Genomic DNA, 23,001 nt, shown 5'->3' on the forward strand with positions numbered 1-23,001 from the left:
TGATATCGCATTTCAAGTGAATTGACGCTGCAGTTCTAGATTGAATATTTGCATAATATTTAGCAAAGAAATTTGATTGTTTGTCTATTTAACATAACAATTATAGAGGATGTGAGATATGCAGCTAAGATATGCACAGGTCTTATTTAAAGAGACTATTTACTTTCAATATACATTTATCTTGTTATGTGTTAATCTTAAAAATCTATTATATTACATTTCTTAACACATTTTTTTCTTTATTTTCATTCATCTGACCAGTAGACTTAGACTTTGTTATATTAATTACCGTTCCCTTGTGAAGTAAAGTGTTTTAAAAAAAAATTTACAATAGTCTACATGTTTTAATATAAATTTTTCATGTTATCCATTTCCTCCAAAGATTTTATTTTATTTTGTTTCTTACATTGTTTTTCTTTAATTCATTTAGTCTTATTCTAAAGCTTGTGAAATTTCAACTTGTGAAACATTTATGTTTTTTAACTTAAGTGTTGTAAAAAATAATAATAAAGAAGGTTTTCATTGTTAATAAATTTTTAGCAAATGATTCATTCGCCTATTTTGTTATATTCCATGCATTATTTTTCAATTTCATTCATTTTAAAGTGGAAATGATGAAATTGTTTTAAAGTCACGTTTTAGAGCTTGTGAATTGTTAATATTTTTTTAACTAAACTGTTCTTCAACTAGTAAGAAAATTATAGTCGAGTGAGCTTGACTATGAGATACCCGCTAGTTATATGCAATTAAACCATATTCGAAATATAGTATATACCAAATTACTGAAATATACCGAAGGCTGAATATTGTAGATCAATATTGTAAACATAACAGATTGTAAGTCAAAGACTCGATTGTAGTCTTAAATAATTTCTACAAGCAGATGTGATCCACATTTGTTGATGAATTAAATATTGTAATTATAACAAAGAAATAATTTCCACTGCATTCTAAATCATCTTCAATTTTAGGTGTAAATGCAGCTTAGGTTTGCATGAGCTTAAAATCAAATTGATCCCACATTTTTTGATGCATTAAATATTGTATTTATAACAAAGAAATAATTTCCATTGCATCCTAAGTCCTCTTCAATCTTAGGTGTAAATGCAGCTTAAGTTTGTAAGCGTTTAAAATAAAAGTGATCACACATTTTTTAAAAATTAAATATTGTTTTTATAACAAATAAATAATTTCCATTACATTAAAGCTTAAGTTTTTATGAGTTTACAATGAAATATGATATGCTGTGCATCTTATCTCAAGGCTTCAGTTACAACACATAGTGTCGAAGTTTACGATCGTTGTTGCTTCTACTTCTGCAGAATTTCCCTATGAAATAATAATAATAATAATAATGGGCTGGGCATTACGTGTTGTCGCCCGATGTTATTGCTGCTCTTTCCACTTGCTGTCTGAGCAAAGGTCAAGACGCACAGCACACAATTAGACTACACAATAATAGGAATCATAAATGGGTAATGCTGTCTGCCTTTCACTCACTCACTCACAGTCTAGGGAACGGCGCTGTGAATGGTTCAGAGACAGCGACAGAGAAGAAGAAGAAGAAGGAAACGAAGGGAGAAGAGCATTAGGGGAGACGCCAGAGCGTCGTCTGGTTTGATCATTTGCAGCGGCGTCGCGGGGTTAATGAACGATTCGCTTGGCGCTTCAAATTCAAACTCAAACTCAATTGAATAGATAGGCGAGGATTAACCGAGGAAAAACCTTACCTGATAGTGTTGCCGTGGAAATATCAAACGGGATCGCAACGCTGCCGTGTGGCTGCCGCCGCCGCTCGACGCCGAACTTTTGGGTTGGGTTTGGGCCAAGAGCGGACTGCGCGTTGAGGTGACAACCATGATGATGATGATGATGATTATATCACTTGAATTCTTTTTGATCACTGATCTTTTGTTTATACAATAAATTCTTGACGTTCTTTTCTTTTCTTTACTTGCTGCACTTTTGTGTGTTATTCACTTGCCTTGCTGCACTTTTGTGCCTTTTGCGTTGGCATTTTGAGAGGCTAATTCAATAATTCTTCTTTATTTTCTTTTTGTTGTTTTCTATGCCAAAAACAAAGCATAATTTATTTGCATTTATTTCAACAATTAGCATTCCAGAAAGCGAGAACGCGCATTTTTCCCCCGAAATCGATAATAATAACGCATAAAACACACAAGAGAAATATGCCTTCGTTTTGTGTGTGTGTGTGTATCGAAAAACTCTTATTGTTATAAACAATTACCACACTTTGAACATCTGGTTTTCGAACAAGAAAATAACAAGAAAAGAAATGAGAAAACAACAAAGAGGAAGAGAAAAAAGACCCGGCTACTCAGCAGACAACAATCGCAGAGACCGTTAACCAAAATAAGAGAAAGAAATGTTTAAGTTCTCGAAGCTGAGACTGCTTGCTCTGGAGATACCCTGTAACTGGTGCTTGACTTGAAAAACTCTCGCTTCTAGTATTTATGAAATTTTCAGATAAGATAACAAAGTTCGATTAACTTAGAATGCAAAGTTCAAATTGAAAGTAAACAAGATAAATAGAGTAAACAATGAAATAAAAGCGTGATGTTGTTACTCTAAATACTCGAATACCCTTTGCTTTTGAGGAGAGATGCCAGAGAACTGGTTTTGCGCGAGTATCTTTGGGTTAGCATTTGGGTTGACAAATGTATCTAGCAGATACAGATACAGATACAGCTGCCATAAAGTAGCTGATTATGACATCTTCTCGCCTTGGAGCCTTGACTCTCTCCACTTGGCTCTGGGCGTTGTTTTGGGACAAGTTCAGTACCCACTCATACACACACACACACACACTATCGCACACTCGCATTCCCTCCACGTGGGTTTTACACTTCCGTTTGCATTTGTCGCGCTGTGGCATGCAAGTTGCTGTCTGCTGCTTCAACTTGGCTAATGAATTTCCGTTTGGCCAACTCAGGCGTTAACCGTTTTACACAAATACGTTCCCCCCCTCTCTCTCTCTCTCTCTCTTTCTCCCTCCCTCCCTCTCGGTCTTCCCCCTTCTTTGGGTCTCTGGGTTATAGTCAATAAAACGCGTTTCTCGCAAACTCTGTTTGGGCGTCTTGGCGATTGATTTTGCAGCCTACGCAATTGGCTAACAAATTTTCCAAGAATCAAGCTTTGGCTTTTGGCACAAACTGGTTATTAAACTATCGCATGTATAACTATGCAAATTTATGTGCATTTTATATTGCACTAATTTCACAAGAAGACGTATTATAAACCGAATTTTTATTAGCACTTTCTGAAATGTAACGGCAAAGCACGAGACTCGATTTGTTTGCTATTTAGAATTAGCATTGAGAATTATTTATGTGCTTTATGAATTCGGTTTGTTTAAAATTCTTGAATTTTATTTTGTCGCCTAATTTATGGGCAGCATTTCACGATTTTACGCACTCAGTTACACCTTCTTCTTTTTGATGTATTTTATTTATGTTTTATTTCTATTTAAATACACACACAATTTATTTATAATATTACTTTGCTCGTATTTTTTGTTTAGTTATTGCGCTTTGGTCGCATTCTCTAGATTTCACAATATTATTTAAAGCTTTTATCTTTCGCTGCTGCTAATTTGATTTTGTTGTATTTATAAAGTATATTTTTATTTGTTTCGCGTCGTTGTCTTCGATTGCGCTCTGAACTTGTCCGTTGCGTGTTCGACACAAGACTGAAAAAACTGAATCTCTCTCGGTTGGCAGGTTGAGGCTACGCTCTGAAAGAGCCGAAACACAGAGAGAGAGAGAGAGACAGTACTAAACAGAGAGAGAGAGGAATAGTGTGCAGATCAGCGCTCGCTCTCTCCTTCGCTCTCGCTTGGAGCTTGTTTTCAATTTTTTATTTGCATTGCAATTTTTTGTTGGTGTAAGGGGCATCAACGATAATAATGTGATTTTTCTCGCAGTTGGTTTTGTACCCGTTACGCAGTGGGTAGGAGGGTATTATAATTTGATGTCTACAGGAAATGTATGATGCAGTCGAGTCTTATTCGATTTGGTTGACAATGTGGTATATTTTATACTTATTGATATATTTTGATTAATACAGTTTATCGATATACCAAATACAGCTTCTGGTATATGATATATTTTGAACACAATATACCAAATATAACCTTTTATATACCGATATACCAAATATAGCTATCGGTATATTTTTTGCACTTCATAATATATTTCGGTCATATATCGATATATTATATACGTCGGTATATTTTGTACTTAACTGATATACTATACTGATATACCAAATATAGCTTTCGGTGTATTTTGTAATCTATGATTTAGTTTAATCATAATAATATATCGATATACCATATAAGTCGTTATATTTTGTGCTAAATTAAATATTTTAAGCATCGCAGTATATTAATATACCAAATGCAGCTTTGGTATATTTTGTACTCAATGATATATTTTGAACATTATACTGTATTGATGTTCCAAATATAACATTCGGCATATTTTGTACATATTTTGACCATAATAGTATACAAAATATAGCTCTTGGTATATTTTGCACTCAATGACATATTTTGACTATAGTAATATATCGATATACCAGAAATAGCTCTTGGTTTACTTTGCATTCAATAAAATATTTAGAACATAATGGTATATAGATATACCATATATAGCTTTTAATATATTTTAGTATTTTGTTAAGTATACGTAGAATATTTTAAGAATTAAACGGGTATCTCACAGTCAATCACACTCAACTAAAGTTTTCTTACATGTGTTTGTATTATTTTTACACGCGTTTTAATTTGCTCGGTTGTATTTTCAAAAATTATCCACACACAAAAAAGGGATTGAATGAACTTTGAAGTTGCTTTTGCTTTTGCAAGTGAGCAAAAAGAAAAGACATTGGCATAAACAACTCGCATTAGTTTATTTATTATGCGCATTTGGTTTTTGCGCTTAAAAGATAAATAAACAAATTGGTTAATAACACATTTTGTTGACTGGCAGACTGGCAAACGGACATTCTCAGGTTCAGGTTGATTCAATGATTGAATTGAATTGAACATAACGAGAGACACGTGCATTGTATTATTTTGTTTTTGTTTTAGTTTTTGCGGTTAATTCTTAATTACGTGTATGTTTTTGTTTAATAAACATTTCAATTGCGATCGCGTTGAAATGAGCTGAAAAATCTTTAATGTTTCCTGGAAATTCAAAAGTATTTCGGAAATTTCGATGTTTTGTATATTTGCAACTTGTGCATTGTTCAACACAGCCAAAAAGTATTCAAATATTGAAACACTAAATTTGTTTATGCGTTTGGTTTAGATTACAAGGCAGCTCTGTGCGTTTACCATGAACCGCATTTGGTGGCGCCACCCACACACATACACAGAGAAGTAATTTGGACAGCTGTATCTGTATCTGTCAGATACAAAATGTTGTTGAACTAAGGCAAGCGAGAGAAGGTCAATTGATAGCGTGGCCAATGCGTTTTATTCGCTCGCCTTTAATTGAGTTATAGGAAGCACACACACACACTCTCGGATATATTATACGCTGTATTATTAATAATAATCAGCAATAATTATACAATTTGTTGTGCAATTTGGCCGAGAGAATAAACACTACCTGACTGACAGACCGACTGACGACAGAAAGCCACAAGCCAATTTATCATCTACTTTTTTGTACTACATAAATCTTTTTATTTTTTTTTTGATTTTGTTGTATCTTTCAGATACTTTCGTTTTTAAGCCGAAATGAGGCCAACAGCAGCAGCAGCATCCGCTTTTGAAGAATTAGTCACAAATGTGTCAGCAGCAGCTCTTTCAGCCAATTAGCTATTTGGACAAACGATTAGCATAAACAAATGGCTCGTCTTAAGATCCGCCCAATTTAGGAGAAGCTTCCCAATTCCCATTCCGAATCATCCTGATCTAAGCGCTGATTCATCGTGTGTGGAAAATGTGTCTTCAATTACGCGGCCGCGAATTTAGTAAGTACGTTTTGTATCTTGTATCTGGTATCTTGTATCTGGTGCGCTGCCTGGTGAATGAATGAATGAATGAATGTTGTGTGTGGCATGACTTTCGCCTAACTCGCATGAGTCATAGTTGTGAATACTTGTGTATCAAGTCAAGCCAATCACAGCGCCATGTGCATCTGAAAAGGTTTTGCATTGTCGATTGGTGACTCACACGCTTTCGGAGGCTTTCTCAGTGTCTGAGAATCTAACAGAACCAGTCATATTGGCGTCGGTTTTCCAGAGGGCCACAACGCATAACTCAAAATGCCGTGAGAGAGTTTTTTAAGTGTCTGTTTTTGTTTTCTGTGTTTTTTTTTTTGGGCGTCCGTCGCGCATGCGCCAATGATTGTCATTATCATCAAGCGTCATTCGTTTTGGTATTTTGGTATTTCGGTCGCATTTCATTTGAGTTTTTCATGCGTAATTGATTTTTATGCACATCCCACAGAGAGAGGGAAAGAGAAACCCTTTTGGGAGATTTAAATGCAAAGCGTGTTAAACACGTTTTCACATTTGATTTATTTCGTTTGGACTTGGAATTGGGTCATTCGACTTTGAAGCGCGCTGAGCTTCCAGAAATACAACTTTGTACAATTCTTTAGATTAGATTCAATGCGGACAATTTAATTTGAAAATAGAAGGGAATGTAGCGCTGTGATTGATAAACAGACACTCCAATTGTAATTTATAGATTGCTTAACAAGTTCCCCCAAAAAAAAAGCGTTTGACATACAAAAGCATTTCATGCTGATGATGATAGCTCTAACAATAGTAACTAAATGCGTCTAAGCTGGTCGCAACTTGATATAGATTTATTGTATGTTAGCTACTTTGGCTTTGTCATTACAATATTTATTACCATCTCATCGGCAGCTCATTAATTTCCCAGTTCTAATACCGTTTCAATGACTAAGCCTCAGCTTATCAGCGCAAAAGATCTTCATCGTCGACACCTTCCGAGTTTGCCTGAACAGCATCCGCGTTTACAACGTTTTGTCATAATTTCCGACATGCTAATGACAACAACTCTGAATCTGAGTTTGACTCTGAATCCGACTCTGACTCTGACTCCCCCAAAAATTAAAAACCAAACGACCTTATCAACAATTGCCACTGTCCCTGAACTTCTCAACTACGTCACATGTCAAGTATTTTATGGTCAACAAAAAAGCGCAGAGCAGCGACAACTTATTGTTTTAGCATTAGAAATAATGATAGAACCCAGAAAACCAGAAGCCAAATGACATAATTGTCATTATACGCTCTATACGCTATCTTGAGGTATTACAACTAGAAGACTATGGAGATAAAAATGTATTTAAAAGTATAAGAATTACATTTTAAGAACTTGCAAACAAATTTAGAGTTTCAGAGGGAATCAAAATTCATGGAACAAGAAACTTCAATCAACATTTTAAGAGTAAATTAAACCCATAAAAGTTTCCAAAGTTCTTAAAACTAAAATGCAAAAATATACGAACATTTAGATCTTCAAATGACATAATTGTCATTATACGCTATACGCTATCTGAAGGTATTACAAGTAGTCTAGAGACAAACACTTTATACAAAATGTATTATTATGATGCAAGTAGAAAGAAAATCATCAGTTTGAGAGCTTTTCAATCTTTAAAAAAAAAGTTTTGAATCAAATTTCAATCTTCAATCCTTTTGGGATTGAACATATTACTACGTTCTAAAAACTATTATAAAAATCTCGAGTTTAAGAATTTTCATATCTTGAAAAACTGCTTGAGAGAAGATTTTCAACAAATCATCTAAGGGATTAAAATGTTCTAAGGACTATAACAAAAATATTTAATTTGAAAAATTTGCAGCAAGTTTTTATTTTAAAAAAGTTCTTGAATTGAGGTTTCCAAACTTTAATCAAAATGTAGCTTTGAGATCGAAAATATCTCCAATTTTGCTTTAATTTCAAGAAGTTTAGAATTTTGATTTTGATTTAAGAATATTCTGTGTTGTATTTTGTTAATTGATGATTATTTTTCTTGCTTTTAGTATTTGTTTTCTCTGTATAAACAGACTTACTTTCTTTCTTTCCTAAAACACTTTTTCATAACAGCTGCTGGAAATAATTTGGTATATTTTGTATATTATGGTATATTTTTAATGTAATAGAATATCGATATACCAAAATATATTCTTCTTCTTAGCTTAGTATATTTCCAGTATATTCAAAATAAAAACGCCTTCATGCGTTAGTTTTTTTTGGTATACTGAAAATAAAACCGCCTTCTTTATTTCTTAGTATTTTTTCGGTATAGTCAAAAGAATTCCGCACTATATTGTTTTTAGGACTCGACTGTAACTTTCTTATTCCATTTTTACACTTTAAATTCACTTCCACTTATGTCTAGTGAGAGCATTTAGCATTCGACTATCTCAACTGCACTGCATTCTTTTGTGTGTTACTGCGATTGTTTGGATTGTTGTTTTTCCGTTTTTGTGTTTTGTTTTTTTCGTTAGTCTTTTGTTATTGTTATTATTGTTTTGTGCTGTTGCTGTTGCTTTTGGCACATTAAATACCACAGCTGTAAATACCACAGCGAGACGAATTTGTAATTGAAATGGTAATTGAAATTAAAATTGTGGCAAACGCCCCCGCTCAGGAAGCGGGTAACTCGGTTCTACGATTAAAGATGACCTCGTCGAGCGACTAAAACCGAGTGGAGCTCACACTTACCTTGACAGTGGGAAGTTGTGCATTGACCTTCATGGTTGTCTTGGGATTGGGCAACGTTTGTGACTCGAATGGAGTTGATTGTGGAGCTTTCACTAGTTGCTCGTATTGTTGTTCGACGGTTGAGATGCCGCAATTTGGTGTCGACTTTTTGTTATCTTTGGAGACACAACTCGATAAAGATAAACGTCGAGCGCTGCCAAAGCGAAAAGTGCCACCGAAAGCAGCTCCTGATTTCCTTCTGCTCGATTTATTGTTGCTGGAAGTGTTTTGCAATTGTTGTTGTTGCTGTGATTGCTTTGGATCGTTGTTGATATGCAATGTTGTTGTTGTTGTTGTCTTTTTACACCACAAGCCACTCAAACGATTGCCCATGCTACAGCGATTATGATAACGTTTTTATTACACTAAACGATCGAAATTTGAACAGCAGACAGCGCAATTTCACATTCTCAACAAACTGAACAATTAATCAAAAATATTCTATCTATATTTTGTGTTTTATTATTGTGGAAGAAAGTTGGGAACGGCACGAAACGAGAACGAAACGAGGGAAGCGAGAACGCGAACCGGCGCGCATCTCAATTCGCCAAATACTGAGAATGGAATTCTTTCAAAAAACCACACAAAACACCAAAAACGTTGTTGTCAGTTTTATAAGCAGCTTTCATGTGTGTGTATTTGTATCTGTATCTGTGCTTGTCTGTGTTTGTATCTGTGTGTTGTTTGTGGTGTGTGCGTCGCTTTATTATGCCCGAAAAACACGGCGTCATCAGTGTGCGTTATGTGTTATACGTCGTATTTCGTTGTGTTCTGTTTTTTTTTGTGGTTAGTTGTGTGTATTTCAACAGTTCTCGAAGCGCTAACTTCCTTTTGCCCGAACATTTGTTGGCGTACTAATCGATTTTTTGTTGTGCCTCAGCCACGATGACTCTCTCTCATTCGCTCTGAGTAGAAGTTCGTATATATTCAGTAGCAGCAAACAGCAGTACTCATTAATATACCCAGACCTGACTATACATACTAATATATACACACACTATACACTATAGTTTAATGTTGCTTTAGCACCTCGACTTCTACCTGCACCTTCCATCCCATCCCATCCCATCCCATCCATTCGCGTATTCGAGTCGAGTATAATCTCCAACTAACGACAGCGACAAGAACCACTCACGCTCACGTTTTCTGTGTGATGAAGAGCTTGTCAAATAGTTTTCAAAAAAGAAGCGACTGCAAAGGGAGTGATCTGCTAGTGAATACCCTAACCGATCCTCAGCCAATGTTTAGAGTAGAGATAGTAGAATAGAGTATAAATTCTAGGTAAATAATATGAGTTCCCTCTTCAGCGAAGTTATCCAAATTATCCAAAATACGATAAATAAAAGTTCGAATACTATTAAATTCTATAGTAGTTAACCAAAACTAATGATGAAGTGTAGTTTGATATTTTATAAAAACTGTAGAACAGCACTTTAATATTAACTATTAATATACATAGTTAACATAGAACATAAAAACCATAAGATTATCCAATATCCAACATTCAGTTGCGGTCAAATTAAAACTTATGAGCTTTAGCTCTTCTTAAAATGTTTGGATAAAAAGAAAAAAGGAAGTTTTGTTTCATGTTTTAATATAGAACCCAACATATCAGGAAAACAATGATTCTTTGATATTAGCTTTTAAAGTTATTGTTAAAACAGAGTGTGGACAAAAGTTCTAACCTAAGGAATGAATAAATTTATTAAAAATACATATATATAGAAATGATGAAAATATCTATTGCAACTGAATTAAAAGTGATCCAATAACAATCCATAGAAATTCAAAAATGTATATTCACAGTTTTTAATTTGATATTTTGGTGAATTTATTCCAACTTTACATTAGTCTTTTCTTAAGTTTAAACTTCATTAAGTTCACACAAAATATTTGTCTTCTACTTATTTTCATAGAAATTTAAAAAATGTATTTTCAGATTATTTTGATTCAAATTAAAATTGTTATTTAACAATTAAAAGTTTGCAATTTTGCCAAATCAATTTTAGAATTGTGTTAGTTTCACTTTAAGTGCAATAACTTTTAGGTTTGGAGATCGATTTTAATCAGAATATTACATCTAAAAGCTTATTTAATTTTTTTTAGGTGCTTAGTGTTAGTCTTATTATTTACTTATAGTTTAGTGAAATATCTAAAAGTCCATGCTACCCGCTTCCCTTAGAACTACTGCCGGATACAATAAACTAAGCACAAGGTGTAAAAAAACGTGTTTAGTTTGCGTTGAAGTGGCAGTCGAATGCTCTACAGTTAAGAATAGGTGCTATACACATCTATTTCCTTTGTGAAGATTTCGCTGATATAAAACTCGAAATTCCCCCATTGAAATGATTGACTAAAAAGTGTTGATATCAATTGTATTGTCAGCACCAAATGGGTCATCGAGCCTAAACTTTTAATTGAAATGTTAGCTGATAATCCTTTCATCAGCCTAACGTAATCACTTGGTTTAAACTGACTCACAACTGACAATCGATATGGTCGAACAATCAGTCACAATTCCCCCAGATATATAATACCCAATAAACCAGCTGATCAAACAGATCAGCGTAGCGCAAAGCACGAGCCAAAGCAAAAGCAAAGCAAAGTAAAGAAAAAATCAAAACACAAGTCAAATCGAGTGGCGATTATTCATATACCCATAACGTGCATAAGTATGTACAATATGCCAATAACTGGCCGTTAACTAATTTACCTGGCACATCGTTATTCGTTCGTTCTCTGTTCGAACAGAGTCGAGAGTCTAGAGTCTCGTTGTTGTGCCTGCTTCGTCGTCGTTCACCGCGCCCCCTTTTATATTCAAATCTTGCTAAATATTATTTATTAATTAAGTTGACGCTATTTTCTACCTATTTACTGCCGCTTGCCGCTAAAATATGGCCAACCAGTCTCGCGTCTCTTCTGGGAGTGTCCGCCAACCTTTCTCCCCGTCCCTCCCTCCCTTTGCCCTCTGGAGAGTCGCGTGAGCTGCGAAAGCTGACCAGAAAAGACGTTTATTTGTGTTTGCAAAGCATTTCGCTGTGGGTCAACAGCGTATGCAAAATCACAGATAAGAGAGTAAACAGAATGTTTGTGAGAGAGACAGAGAGAGAGAGAGAGAGAGAGAGAGAGAATACCGCTTGAAGAGAGCGAACGGTACGTGACGTGAGCGAAAGAGTGTTACAACTTACATGAAGTGACCCTAGGGCACAACTCTATAAATAACTATTAGGCATTGTTTGTGGGTGTTTCTCATTAGAGTTGAGAAACGGAGCTGGTTCAAAGAACAAAACGTGCTAAACGGAACGAAACGAAGGAACACGGAATGAAACTATAGAAATACTAATTTGATAAAGTAAATAGAGTAATAGAAATAATGCCAAATGAAATACATTGCACTATAGATATATTTATTTGATTTTTAATTGATAATAAGAATGTTCATTTGGTTTTTATAAAAATGAAAGCTTAAAAAATGGATAGAAACTTGGAGACACGGAATGGAACAAAATGGAAGAAAACTAAATTAAGTAATAGGGGAACAATGTAGGAATGTATGAATGTGCAATATTATACTTACAAAGTACAATTTCTTTGTTTTATGGTGATACTCATAGTTCTTTAATCTCCTAAGACATATATTTTGTCTTAAGAGTAACCAATTGATGATTCAAACAAAGTTTTAAAAAAAAGAAACGAACCTACGAACATGAAATAGAATAACTATACAAAGCAAATATAACTATGAAAAGCATTCATGTGAAATTCCTGCATTTTAATTATATCATTTTAAATTTCTATGGTATTCATTTGATCAGAAGTGTAACCAATCGATGGTTTATAGAACAGATCCTATAAAATGGAACGAGCCTTAGGAATACGGAATGAAACTATTTTAGATTCATTCGGCAAAGCAAATACAACAAAAAGAAACCATACAATTTGAAAATACTCGTACATTGCATAAGGAATGTGAAATTTTGCTATAACCTTCAAAAAATTAATGATTTTAAGAGTATGAAAACGATGATTGAAAGAACAAAGTTTACAGAACGAAACAAACATTCGGAACCTAAAATGGAACCATGTTCAATTACTTAATGAAATCTAATAACCAAACAAATATTCATTTATGAAATATATATATAATGAATTATGGTTTTTGTGATTTAGAGCTAACACTTGATTTTTTCCAGAAATACATTTTGTTCATAGAGTATGCTATCTATACAACGAACTAGGCTAAAAATTCATATATGTATATACCTACAGAACAATAGAGTGGATATGTATAGATATGAACAGAATTTTAGAATTTTATAAAGTCTTTGTTTCTTAGTGGCATTCTTAAATCTACGAGTAACCAATGAATTTCTTTTGTTTCGAAAGACTTTGTCTTCATTCTAAGTTAAGAAGATGGTTTATATTCATTTTCAATATGATATATTTGGATCTTCTTGTAATATTAAATGGCATAAGCGAATTTCCCGTTGTATTGCCTCATTATTTATTGATCAACTTAGTTAAAATATTATAGAATTTGTATAACAAATGAGGTACTCACATTTCCGTAGCTTCTCATGCTGTTGGGACTGAGGCTGAAAAGTCTGCCCAGCTGATGATGATGAGTAGGAGAACCGTTGCTATTTGCTGGCGAAATGGCAGCGCTGATGTCCGTGAACAGCGGCGAATGCGAGTGATCTAAGAGAGAGTAAAATAAAGTTAAGTAATCGAAGGAAATCTCTGAGTATAACTTAAGGACTCACCTGCCAGCTCCAAAGCAGGAGACATATCCTTGGCAAAGGCGAACAGATCGTTGTTGTTGCGAATGTCCGAGGAGTTGAGTGTGAGGCTCGGTTTGCGCACACCTAGAAAACTAGATGAGGCCGAGGAGCAGGCGCTGCTCTGACCGCCATTGCTCGTTGAACCATTGTAGAAGAGAGGCGTGCCACTTGTGGGCGTCACATTGGGCAACTTATGCGACTCCAAAGGCGACGCAGACTTGGGTATAAAACTGTTTCCGCCACTCGAGTTACAGTTGCTGTTGTTGCCTGACACTGAAGTGTGTCGCTTCAAGAGGGGAGCGGGAGGCAGTTGAGAAGGGGACTGGCGATAAATGTTGCTGGTCTGCGCATGTGGCAGCGAAACCGAGTCACCCTGTTGCTTCGGTATCGCCAGACGCAGAGTTTGCCTCGCTGCTAGCCTACGTGCAGGCGCAAATTTATTTGCTGCCTGTGTGGAATTATTATTGCTGTTGTTGTTGTTGTTGCTGCTGCTGTTGTTGCTGCTGCTGTGGTGAGCTTGCGCCGCTGTGCTAACGAGCTGTGGTGAATTCATTTTGTTTACGATCGCGTGCGACGAACGAGAGCGAGTGAGAACACGCGGCGTATGCGCAATTTTTCTTCTTCTGTGTCTGTTTATCAATGAATTCGTGTTTGCTATATGCTTTTGTTTGTTGTTGCCGCTTCATTCAGCGCCGCACTGCAGTTGCACAATTACATAAACAGATGAAAAAAACGGAAAACAAAAATAAACACAATAAAATTAAAAAGAGATATGGCGAGAGAGAAAGGCAAACTTTTTAAATTTTGAGCAAACAAAAATTGTGTGCTATGAGAAGTTCTGCAAGTCGAATATTCTGGTTGTTGCACCTTGGGACGTGCCCCTGATGCGCGTCCTCAGCGCCTCTGTGTGACCCACTTTGCCACAGAAATGCAGCCAACACCTTTTCGGTTAAATATTTCTTTTGGCACGCTTAATTTATTGTTACTGCTGACTTGTTGTTTTGCTGTTCTTTTGTCTTTTTTTGTTTTTTTTTTTTTATTGTCGTGGCTCCGCTGTGAACTTGAGCTTTACGTGGTCGGCTTTAATTTGGATGCCGACATTAAGACTGAGACACTCCGAACTCAGACTGCGACTCTGTCTCAGTATTTTTTTGTTTTTCTGGCACTGAGAAATCGCGTCGCGTTGCTCAATTTTCGTGACTTGCGTGGGAGCTGCCATAATAGTCCATATGCCATTTAATGGCGTGTTTAATCTGTAATATATATATGTATTGCATATATATACACAGATACAAAAAGACAGCCACGAAAAATGTATCCATTTTAGTTTAAATTGCACACGCTAAATACTTGGAAACGTAAAATGAATCTTATTGCCGCCGCCAGTTATTCAGTGTTCATATATATATGTATGTAAAAGTGCGTCGGTTGATCGGATCTGAGAACTGAGAGAACTGAGAACTGAGACTCGAAATAGACCTTGAACTCTGTCATAAAGGGTTGCTCTAAGGTCGAGAAGCATCTGTTTGAATCTGAATCGTAAATTAAGAGTTACAGCTGCTGAGAAATCTCTGTGCTTAGGTAACAACAGCCTCAAGTTTTGACTGTTAATAAATGTATAAAAAATGATTTAAATTTCTTTGATTTTAAATGCATTTCAGTTGTCAATCTGCAGTTGATTTAAATCAGTTTGATTGTCAATTCTGCGAATGCAGTTGAATTCTAGCTGACACTGCAATTGGCTGACTTGTCAGATTGATGCTCTGATTAAGTGTCAACAAATTTGGAATTGAGAACCCAAACAAAATGTACAGAATAATATGAATTGCAATAAATATTGTGCGAAGCTTATTTACAAAAAGTTTGTCTACTTCTTGCATCTTCGTTGCTTTGGCTAACAGTTTATAGTATATTTTATAATCTATGGTATATTTAAATTAGTCTTTGGTATATTTTAGTATATTTGTAGTATATCGATTTGGTATATAAAATGACGTTTGATATATTTTTAGTATATTTGCAGTATATTGATTTGGTATATTTTAAAATGATTACTGCACTGGTTTTCTTTTATTCAATGCCCATATCTCACAGTTGAGCACACTCGATTGTAGCTTTCTTACTTGTTTAATTTATTTGATGAACAAAAATTTACATTTTCAATAATTGAAAAGAAATTCAATAGAAGCTATTAAATTATTTGCAATAAATATTTTATAGCGTTGGTTTACGTAAAGTTTTTATGCTTTTTTAATAGCTAGCCATTTTATTGACTGACGAACCTATGATGATTAGTTGAAAATATTTAAAAGAACTACCGCAAAAATACCAAAATTAATCTGTTGAATCTGTTAAGAGAAAAAAATGATTTTTACTAATTCTTATTTGCACTAATAATATTTCAAAGGCTATTTTTGGTATATTTATATAGTATTAAATCCAAAATATACCATAGAGTGTAAAATATACCAAATCGTCAACCAAAACAACTAAATTTTCGGGAATCATAAAGACTATAGTTATTATTGTACATATTTTTTAAAGTTTCTAGAAATTGGAATTGAAAACTTACATTAATTACTAATGAGATGTGCTATTATAGATTAGTTTTTTTTTTGCTCTTCAAAATTCTTCAAATTTTTTTTAATGTCAAAGAATTTAAATTTTGTTTATAAATTAGAATTAGTTAAAAAAAAAAACAGTTTGAAACTTCCAATGTATTAATAATTATTGAAATGTGTTATAAATATCATTACTTATCATTACTAATAATGTTAGATCAGTTAATTTTCTTTTTAGAGTATTTATTCTTTATTTCACCACAACTATTTCGATTTAACTGTAGCCATATAAGCTTTATTACTCTTCAAATTCGTCAAATTGTAAGTGTTTCGTATGTATTATGAATTAGTTTTATTGTTCTTAAAATTTATCAAATTTTAATTGTTTAATCATTCAGTAGCAGCTATATTGATTTTACCCTTTCAATTGTTTAACCTGAACTTCAACTGTTTCGCTTAAATTTGCATGTTAATTTTGTAGGTGCAGTTTCAATATTTCGCTATGCAAATTGGTTACAAATTGACAGCGTTGTAAACTGAAACCGAAACTTTGACAACTACAAATAAAATCTAAAATTACAAATTGAAATCGAAAACATAAGTAAAGACAGCGATCTCTGTTTCAATTTGAATTGCAGTTGTGGTTTCAATTAATCCATTGAGATTGACAACTAATTAGCAAGTTGTGTGTGTGATTGAATGTCAAACACTTGTTGCACACACACACAGACACACACACACACATAGAATTGATGGACAGTGTCAGATTTGAGTGTCAAAAGTGACACGAGACATGGCTTGACACATTTGCTTATAGAGATTCAAATGAGTTTGCAATTCTTTTCTCAAACTGCACATAGCTGAATTTGCATAGCTGAAAAGTTGAAAAGCTGAAAAGACTGAAAACTCTGAAAAGAGAAGGCAAATGAAAAGCCGTCGGCCTTTGGCGGCAAATGCCTTTGCCTTTAACAGAGTTTTAGCTACATTTTTGTTGCATATTTGCACACGGATTTACAATAAATTGCAATTATGCAAATGAGAGAGGCAGCTCAAAGCGAACTAACTTTTAAGAACCGGCTTGAAAAAAATCTTCGCAAAATGCCAAACATTAATCACTGAGATTACTTGGGCACCATTTAGCAATTATGCTTATTGACGGGGCGTGTCAATTGGCCAGATGATTAAACGATTTCGAATCGAATCGATGTGTTTCGTTTCGTTAGGTTTCGATTTGTCTGTCCTGTTTCTAGTTTTGGGTCAAGTTCACAAAAAGCTGAGCAGGCTTTTCGCTTTTGGCATTTTGCTTTTTAGACGCTTCTCAGGCAGCGACATGAACGAGGAGACGCTCGACATACAGCGTCTCATGTCGTTCCAGACACTTGTGGATACGGATAAGCAGCTCTGTTTAGACAACTACAGCCAAGAGCGAATGGATGAGAAGCATCGCATGAATAAGTACTTCAAACGCAGCGAATACATAGCGAAACAATATCGCTGCGATCCGGCGGATAATGAATGCTTTCTCGCCTTCGATGTATACCCGGTTAACAACAAATACTGCGCGGTAATCTTCAGTCTGTGCGGCATCTCTTCACACTTTTTCTACGTGCTCTACTGGAGTGTGATCGAAGAGTCGCGACTGGAGGAACCGGAGAAATTCATCTGTGATCTTTTGGCCCACATATTCATCTCTGAAATACCCAAGCTGAAGAAGTTCTTGGTGAAGTTTGCTCTCTGCCGCAATTCGGTGATCAATGAGCGTGTAATCAAGTTGTTTGCTGAATCGAAAAAAACAGCAAAGTTGTACAACACATTTCCATTTATTTGTGAACCTTTGGATTTGCGGCATCATCAGTTGCACGATCCGTATACGCAACATGCCTGGATGGAGATATTGCAGGGCAACATCGAGCAGACAACGGTGCGTGAGATCTTCTCGAAGTATCGGGAAATCGCCATCGAAAAGGGCAACACAATTCTTCAGCAGTTTGTCGAGCAATTCTTTTACTTAGCACGCGACTTGCTCGACAGCAGATTTCAGATAAATCTTCGACTGTGTACCATGGAGCGCATGGATAACTTTGAGCGCATCATAAGGGCGCACATGAAGGATTACACGGATAAAGTTTTGTCGCGTATGTTTGTCTTCGACCTGATAAGAGCTCTAATCCATATTTATGGCTTCTGAGAAGCAACTATTTTGTATATATAATCGATTTGGCATTCAAATTTTTTGTATATACCTAAATTCAATGAGTTTCCATCAGCATTTTTTCATCTTTTCTTTTTATTGATTTGAATAAATATGTAAACATCTCAATTCATCAGCATTCTGCTTGTTTTGTGTGCGTGGCCAGTTTCTTATGGCGACTTTGGCACTCGTTGCTCAAATGTCAGGATGGCCGAGTGGTCTAAGGCGCTGCGTTCAGGTCGCAGTCTACTCTGTAGGCGTGGGTTCGAATCCCACTTCTGACAAGAACTTTTTTTACATTTTTTAATTTTTATTGCGATTGTTTTATGTTGATTTTATTGTACATTCGACATTTGCAATTAGCCAAGAGTCGTGCTGTTGCTTAACCTGCATCACACAAAGCGCACATAAAAATCTAAGCACTTAACGGCCGCCAATAAAAAGCACACACACAAATCTTATCTCTTAAACGTTGTTCAGACTTTGCGAGAGGGAAAAGTGGCATTAAAATGCATTAAACGTGCTACTAAGGTTTTTATCTGTGTGCGTTAACAAAGTGATTTATCAATTTGCCTGACCATGGCGTGGCAGAGTTCACACGTGCCACATTTTGGCAGTAGGAAAGAATACGACGACTAAAGTGTCTACTGATATCTGAACTTCACTTTTCGATTTAACCTGTTTTTACTGCTTGTTCAGATAGTAATATTCAACCATTGCTGATAAAAGTCAACAAAACACATTAATGTAAAAAAATAGCTCAGACCTTGTACGACAAATGCTTTAATTCGATTCCAATTTCGATTCTGTTGACGCAGTTGCAAGTCAAGCATAATAATTTAATAATAACAGAACTGACCCAACCAAATGGCATTGAGCCCGTGCCCTGAAAATCGAAATCGCATTTCCAACTGTGTCAACTCTTTGTTTATAAACAAATGCCACAAGATATTGCAATAGTATTTCCCTTTGTTTTCTTTTTTTTTTTTGCTGCACTTGACAAATAGAGAAAGAAACGGTGTCACATTTCACATTTCCCCACATTATATCAGAGACCTTTATAGTACACCTTCTTGATTCGATCTTTGATCTTGTGTGATCTCGATTGATATTTGAAGCTCGCAAAGTGCACAAATGAAATATGAAATTGAAATTGAATTGAAAATTGCGTGCGCAATTGTTTGCTAGACTTGAGAGTTTGACCTATTTCAACGATTATAAAATTAATAACACTTATCAAGCGGAGAGCACCGAGAGAGTGAGAATTGCAATTTTCTCTGGGCGGAAAAACTGATTGCAAAGTCGCAAATTGAATTTGTGTTTATACTACGAATACGGCGATTAAGATTGAGGCAAAAGTTCAATGGCAAATGCGGAACATTTTTGCGGCATGTCAAAACATTTCATGCCATTTGGTTTTTTCCCCTCAGATAAACAAACAATTAAATTAGTTTGAAATGCGCATGCATACTCGAATTATAGCGGAAAATACTCTCGCACATTCATCTATAAATAACCCAACAAAATACGATTTTTGATTTCGATGTCGGTGTCGGCATCAAGTCAAAGCGTTTCCCTTTGACTATGCAAAACAATGCTGCGTCTCTATTCGTTTTAACTTAATACAATTATAAGATGCATCGATTGTGCATTAAATTGACGCTGAAATTGAAAATGAAATTGAAAGCATACGAAATATTCTCTTATACACGGTAGAGTGAGCTTCGTGAACTTGTTTCTTGCCCACATAAATCAAATGAAAATGTCGCCAAGTGTCGAGAAACTCATTAAAATATCTTCGCAAAGACAACAAAAGCCAACAAAGTATCACACAGTGTCTATTTACACAGAGAGAAAAAATCTAGATTTTGGTTTAGGATTTTTGCAACCTAAAAATGTAATTTCAAGATTGTTCTTTGTGAGATCGAAAAAAATCTCAAATCAAGAAAGAATCTTAAATGTTAAATCGAGATTTTTCGATCTTAAATCAAACTTTTTCAATGTTAAAAAAAAGCAATCTTGAAATAAGATTTTTAGGTTGAAACAATCATAAATGAAGAATTATATGCTAAATTTGCATTTTAAGATGATTAACATCTTATTTACTATCTACACAGAGAGAAAGAATCTAGATGTTGATTTAGGATAGTTTCAACCTAAAAATCTAATTTGAAGAGTGTTCTTTGTGAGATCGAAAAAGTCTTAAATAAGATTGTTTTAACCTACAAATCTAATTTCAAGATTGTTTTCTGTAAGATCGAGAAAAATCTTAAATGTTAAAAGTTGCATTTCAAGATGATATACTTCTTATTTAAAGATTAAAATCTTGATTTATTCTAGATTGAAAAGTCGAAATCTAAAATAAGATTGTTTCAACCTAAAATCTCATTTTAGGATTGTCCTTTGTAAGATCGAAAAAAATCTTAAAAAAAATCTTAAATCAAGATAAAATCATAATGCTTAAATCAATATTTTTTCAATCTTAAAAAAAAAAACAATTTTGAAACAAGATTTTTAGGTTGAAACAATCTTAAATCAAGATTTGTATTTTAAGATGAAAAACATCTCATTTCAAGATTAAGATCTTGATTCGAGAATGTTTGAAAAGTCGATTGCAAATCTAAATTTAAGATTATTTGATCTTGATTTAAGATTTTGTCTTCTTGGTTCAATTTTTAAGATTTTTCCATTTTTCGAAGAAGAATCTAATCTTGAATTAAGACTGTTTCATCTTCACATTTGATTAATAATCAATCTTATTAAATACATTTCCATTCTTGAATATATAATCTTATATGAAGAATGTTTTATCTTCGCTATTTAGATTTTGCCTTCTTGATTCCATTTTAAGATTTTTCCAAGAAACAAGATTATAATCTGTAATTTTAATATTGGTCAATCTAGATTTTATTTTTTAGATTTGCAATCTTGATTTAAGAATAAACCTTTTTGGTTAATTTTTAACATTCAAACAATCTTCACTCAATATTTTATTCTTGTTTTTAGTACGTTTTTTCTTTCTGTGCATATATCATAAATAATATAATCATTCACTCGAATACAGTTGAGTAAAAAACAAAAATAAATCACAAAATACAACAAAAGACTGCCGCCTCTAATGAGAGAGGATCGAAAGAGCGTTAAGTCTTCAAGTGACACGCCCACAGTTGAAGAAAAACCGCAGTATTAGCGCCCTGATTTTTGTTGTAGAATGCGGGTTGACCCCATTTTCAAACTGGCCGCTGATTTCGGAACTCTTTTTTGGAAGCTTACTAAGCTTTACTTTATTTTACATGGTTCTGTGTGGATCTGTGACTAATCTCTCGTGGGGCTAGTTATTGTTATTGTTTTTATTTAATGACGATTGTGGCCTGAAGGCCCAGCCCATAACGGGCAGAGATAAGATTTATCTAAAAAGGGGAAATAACGCTGCTGCCGTCCGTCGTCTGGCAATTAGTCGGCATTTGTACACAAGCAGCAGATCGAATCAGTTTAATTTGCAATTATTATGCCATAAAATTGCAGTTAGCGTATTTATTTTAATACCGCTGCAGGCCAACCTCCAGGCAATAGCTATATTAACTGCCCATTAGTTGAATAATTTGTAATGTAGCCCATAAATTGTTGGCAAATTAACAACAACGCAAAAGTTCTAGCAGCACAAAGTGCACAGCAAATAAATGGGAAAACTCGATGTTAAAATCCCTTAGCCGGAATAAAGATTTTGTGGTTGCCATAAACTTGTTATTTATAGCATGCTGTAAATCTAACAGCGAACATTAACAGCATAATAGCAGCGCACACAAAAGCGGCTTTTGCTCACAGAGCAGCAACTGTCAGGATGGCCGAGTGGTCTAAGGCGCTGCGTTCAGGTCGCAGTCTACTCTGTAGGCGTGGGTTCGAATCCCACTTCTGACAAGACATTTTTTTGTACTTTTTTAAATTTATTTTGCGTTTTCTACACTTGATTTACATTAATCCGACTGAATATTAAAAAATACACATACACACATTTTAATGGACCGCATGTGTTTTTTCGTAATAAGGCTGTGCTGGCTTCCTGGGTGTGGGGGGTGTGTGGGTGTCGTCTGTTTGACTGATGGAAAACAGCAGGCATTGACTGGAAGATTCACGTAGTTGCTGTTTTTATTCGCTAATCGCCCTCACAGACACAGTTGTGCACTGTTTTTTTCTGATTTTCGTACGAAAATGAAAACTTTGATTGAGAAATAACCAAAATAATTGAATTGATAACTCACTGGTGTGTTTGTACAATTTAATTACGCCGTCTTATTTATGTTTGTTCATTTATCTGCCGCCCTATTCGACTTTTATGTTGATTTTTATGCGCATCTCGCACACTGATGTGCAATTAAACAAAAGCCAGACGATCAACACAATGTATACGAAACGAAGGCAGAGGCGATACTTTGTGTTTTTGCTTTGTAAATATGTGTATAGAGAGATGGAATCATATTTGTCTTGGTGAAATTAGTTCGTAATTTCAATGTGCAACTCACTGAAAACGCAACTCATGCGCCTCACATACGAGGGTTGCTATTTAAGTTTCTGGCCTAGGTCACTTCTAGCCATATTAGGACCAATTGGCTATTTCCCAAAAAAAGTTTGGACTTTTATCAATAAAAGCTCCATACAACTTGTTCATGTACGAGCACGTTTGATATCGATAAA

At 34.8% G+C, this 23,001-nt stretch overlaps 2 protein-coding genes and 2 non-coding genes across 4 annotated transcripts in view; 3 read left to right on the plus strand and 1 right to left on the minus strand.

Moving 5' to 3' along the window:
- LOC117569297 (NAD(+) hydrolase sarm1) overlaps window positions 1-14,229 on the minus strand; it is a 45,465-nt gene extending 31,236 nt beyond the window's left edge. The window contains 2 exon segments of the mRNA XM_034250405.2: window positions 13,338-13,474; window positions 13,540-14,229. Coding sequence (XP_034106296.1) covers window positions 13,338-13,474; window positions 13,540-14,110 — 708 coding nt within the window. The 5' untranslated portion in view covers window positions 14,111-14,229.
- Window positions 14,230-17,375: 3,146 nt separating this feature from the next.
- On the plus strand, window positions 17,376-18,420 carry LOC117572157 (uncharacterized). Its single transcript, XM_034254804.2, has one exon. The coding sequence runs from the start codon at window positions 17,449-17,451 to the stop codon at window positions 18,304-18,306; it is 858 nt and encodes a 285-aa protein (XP_034110695.1). The 5' UTR covers window positions 17,376-17,448; the 3' UTR covers window positions 18,307-18,420.
- A 90-nt stretch (window positions 18,421-18,510) lies between these two features.
- Window positions 18,511-18,593, plus strand: Trnal-cag (transfer RNA leucine (anticodon CAG)). Its single transcript has one exon. It is a non-coding gene; the product is annotated as a tRNA-Leu (tRNA).
- Window positions 18,594-22,144: 3,551 nt separating this feature from the next.
- On the plus strand, window positions 22,145-22,227 carry Trnal-cag (transfer RNA leucine (anticodon CAG)). Its single transcript has one exon. It is a non-coding gene; the product is annotated as a tRNA-Leu (tRNA).
- Window positions 22,228-23,001: the final 774 nt, after the last annotated feature.

Source organism: Drosophila albomicans, chromosome 3, assembly GCF_009650485.2.
Source record: "Drosophila albomicans strain 15112-1751.03 chromosome 3, ASM965048v2, whole genome shotgun sequence".
NCBI lineage: Eukaryota > Metazoa > Arthropoda > Insecta > Diptera > Drosophilidae > Drosophila > Drosophila albomicans.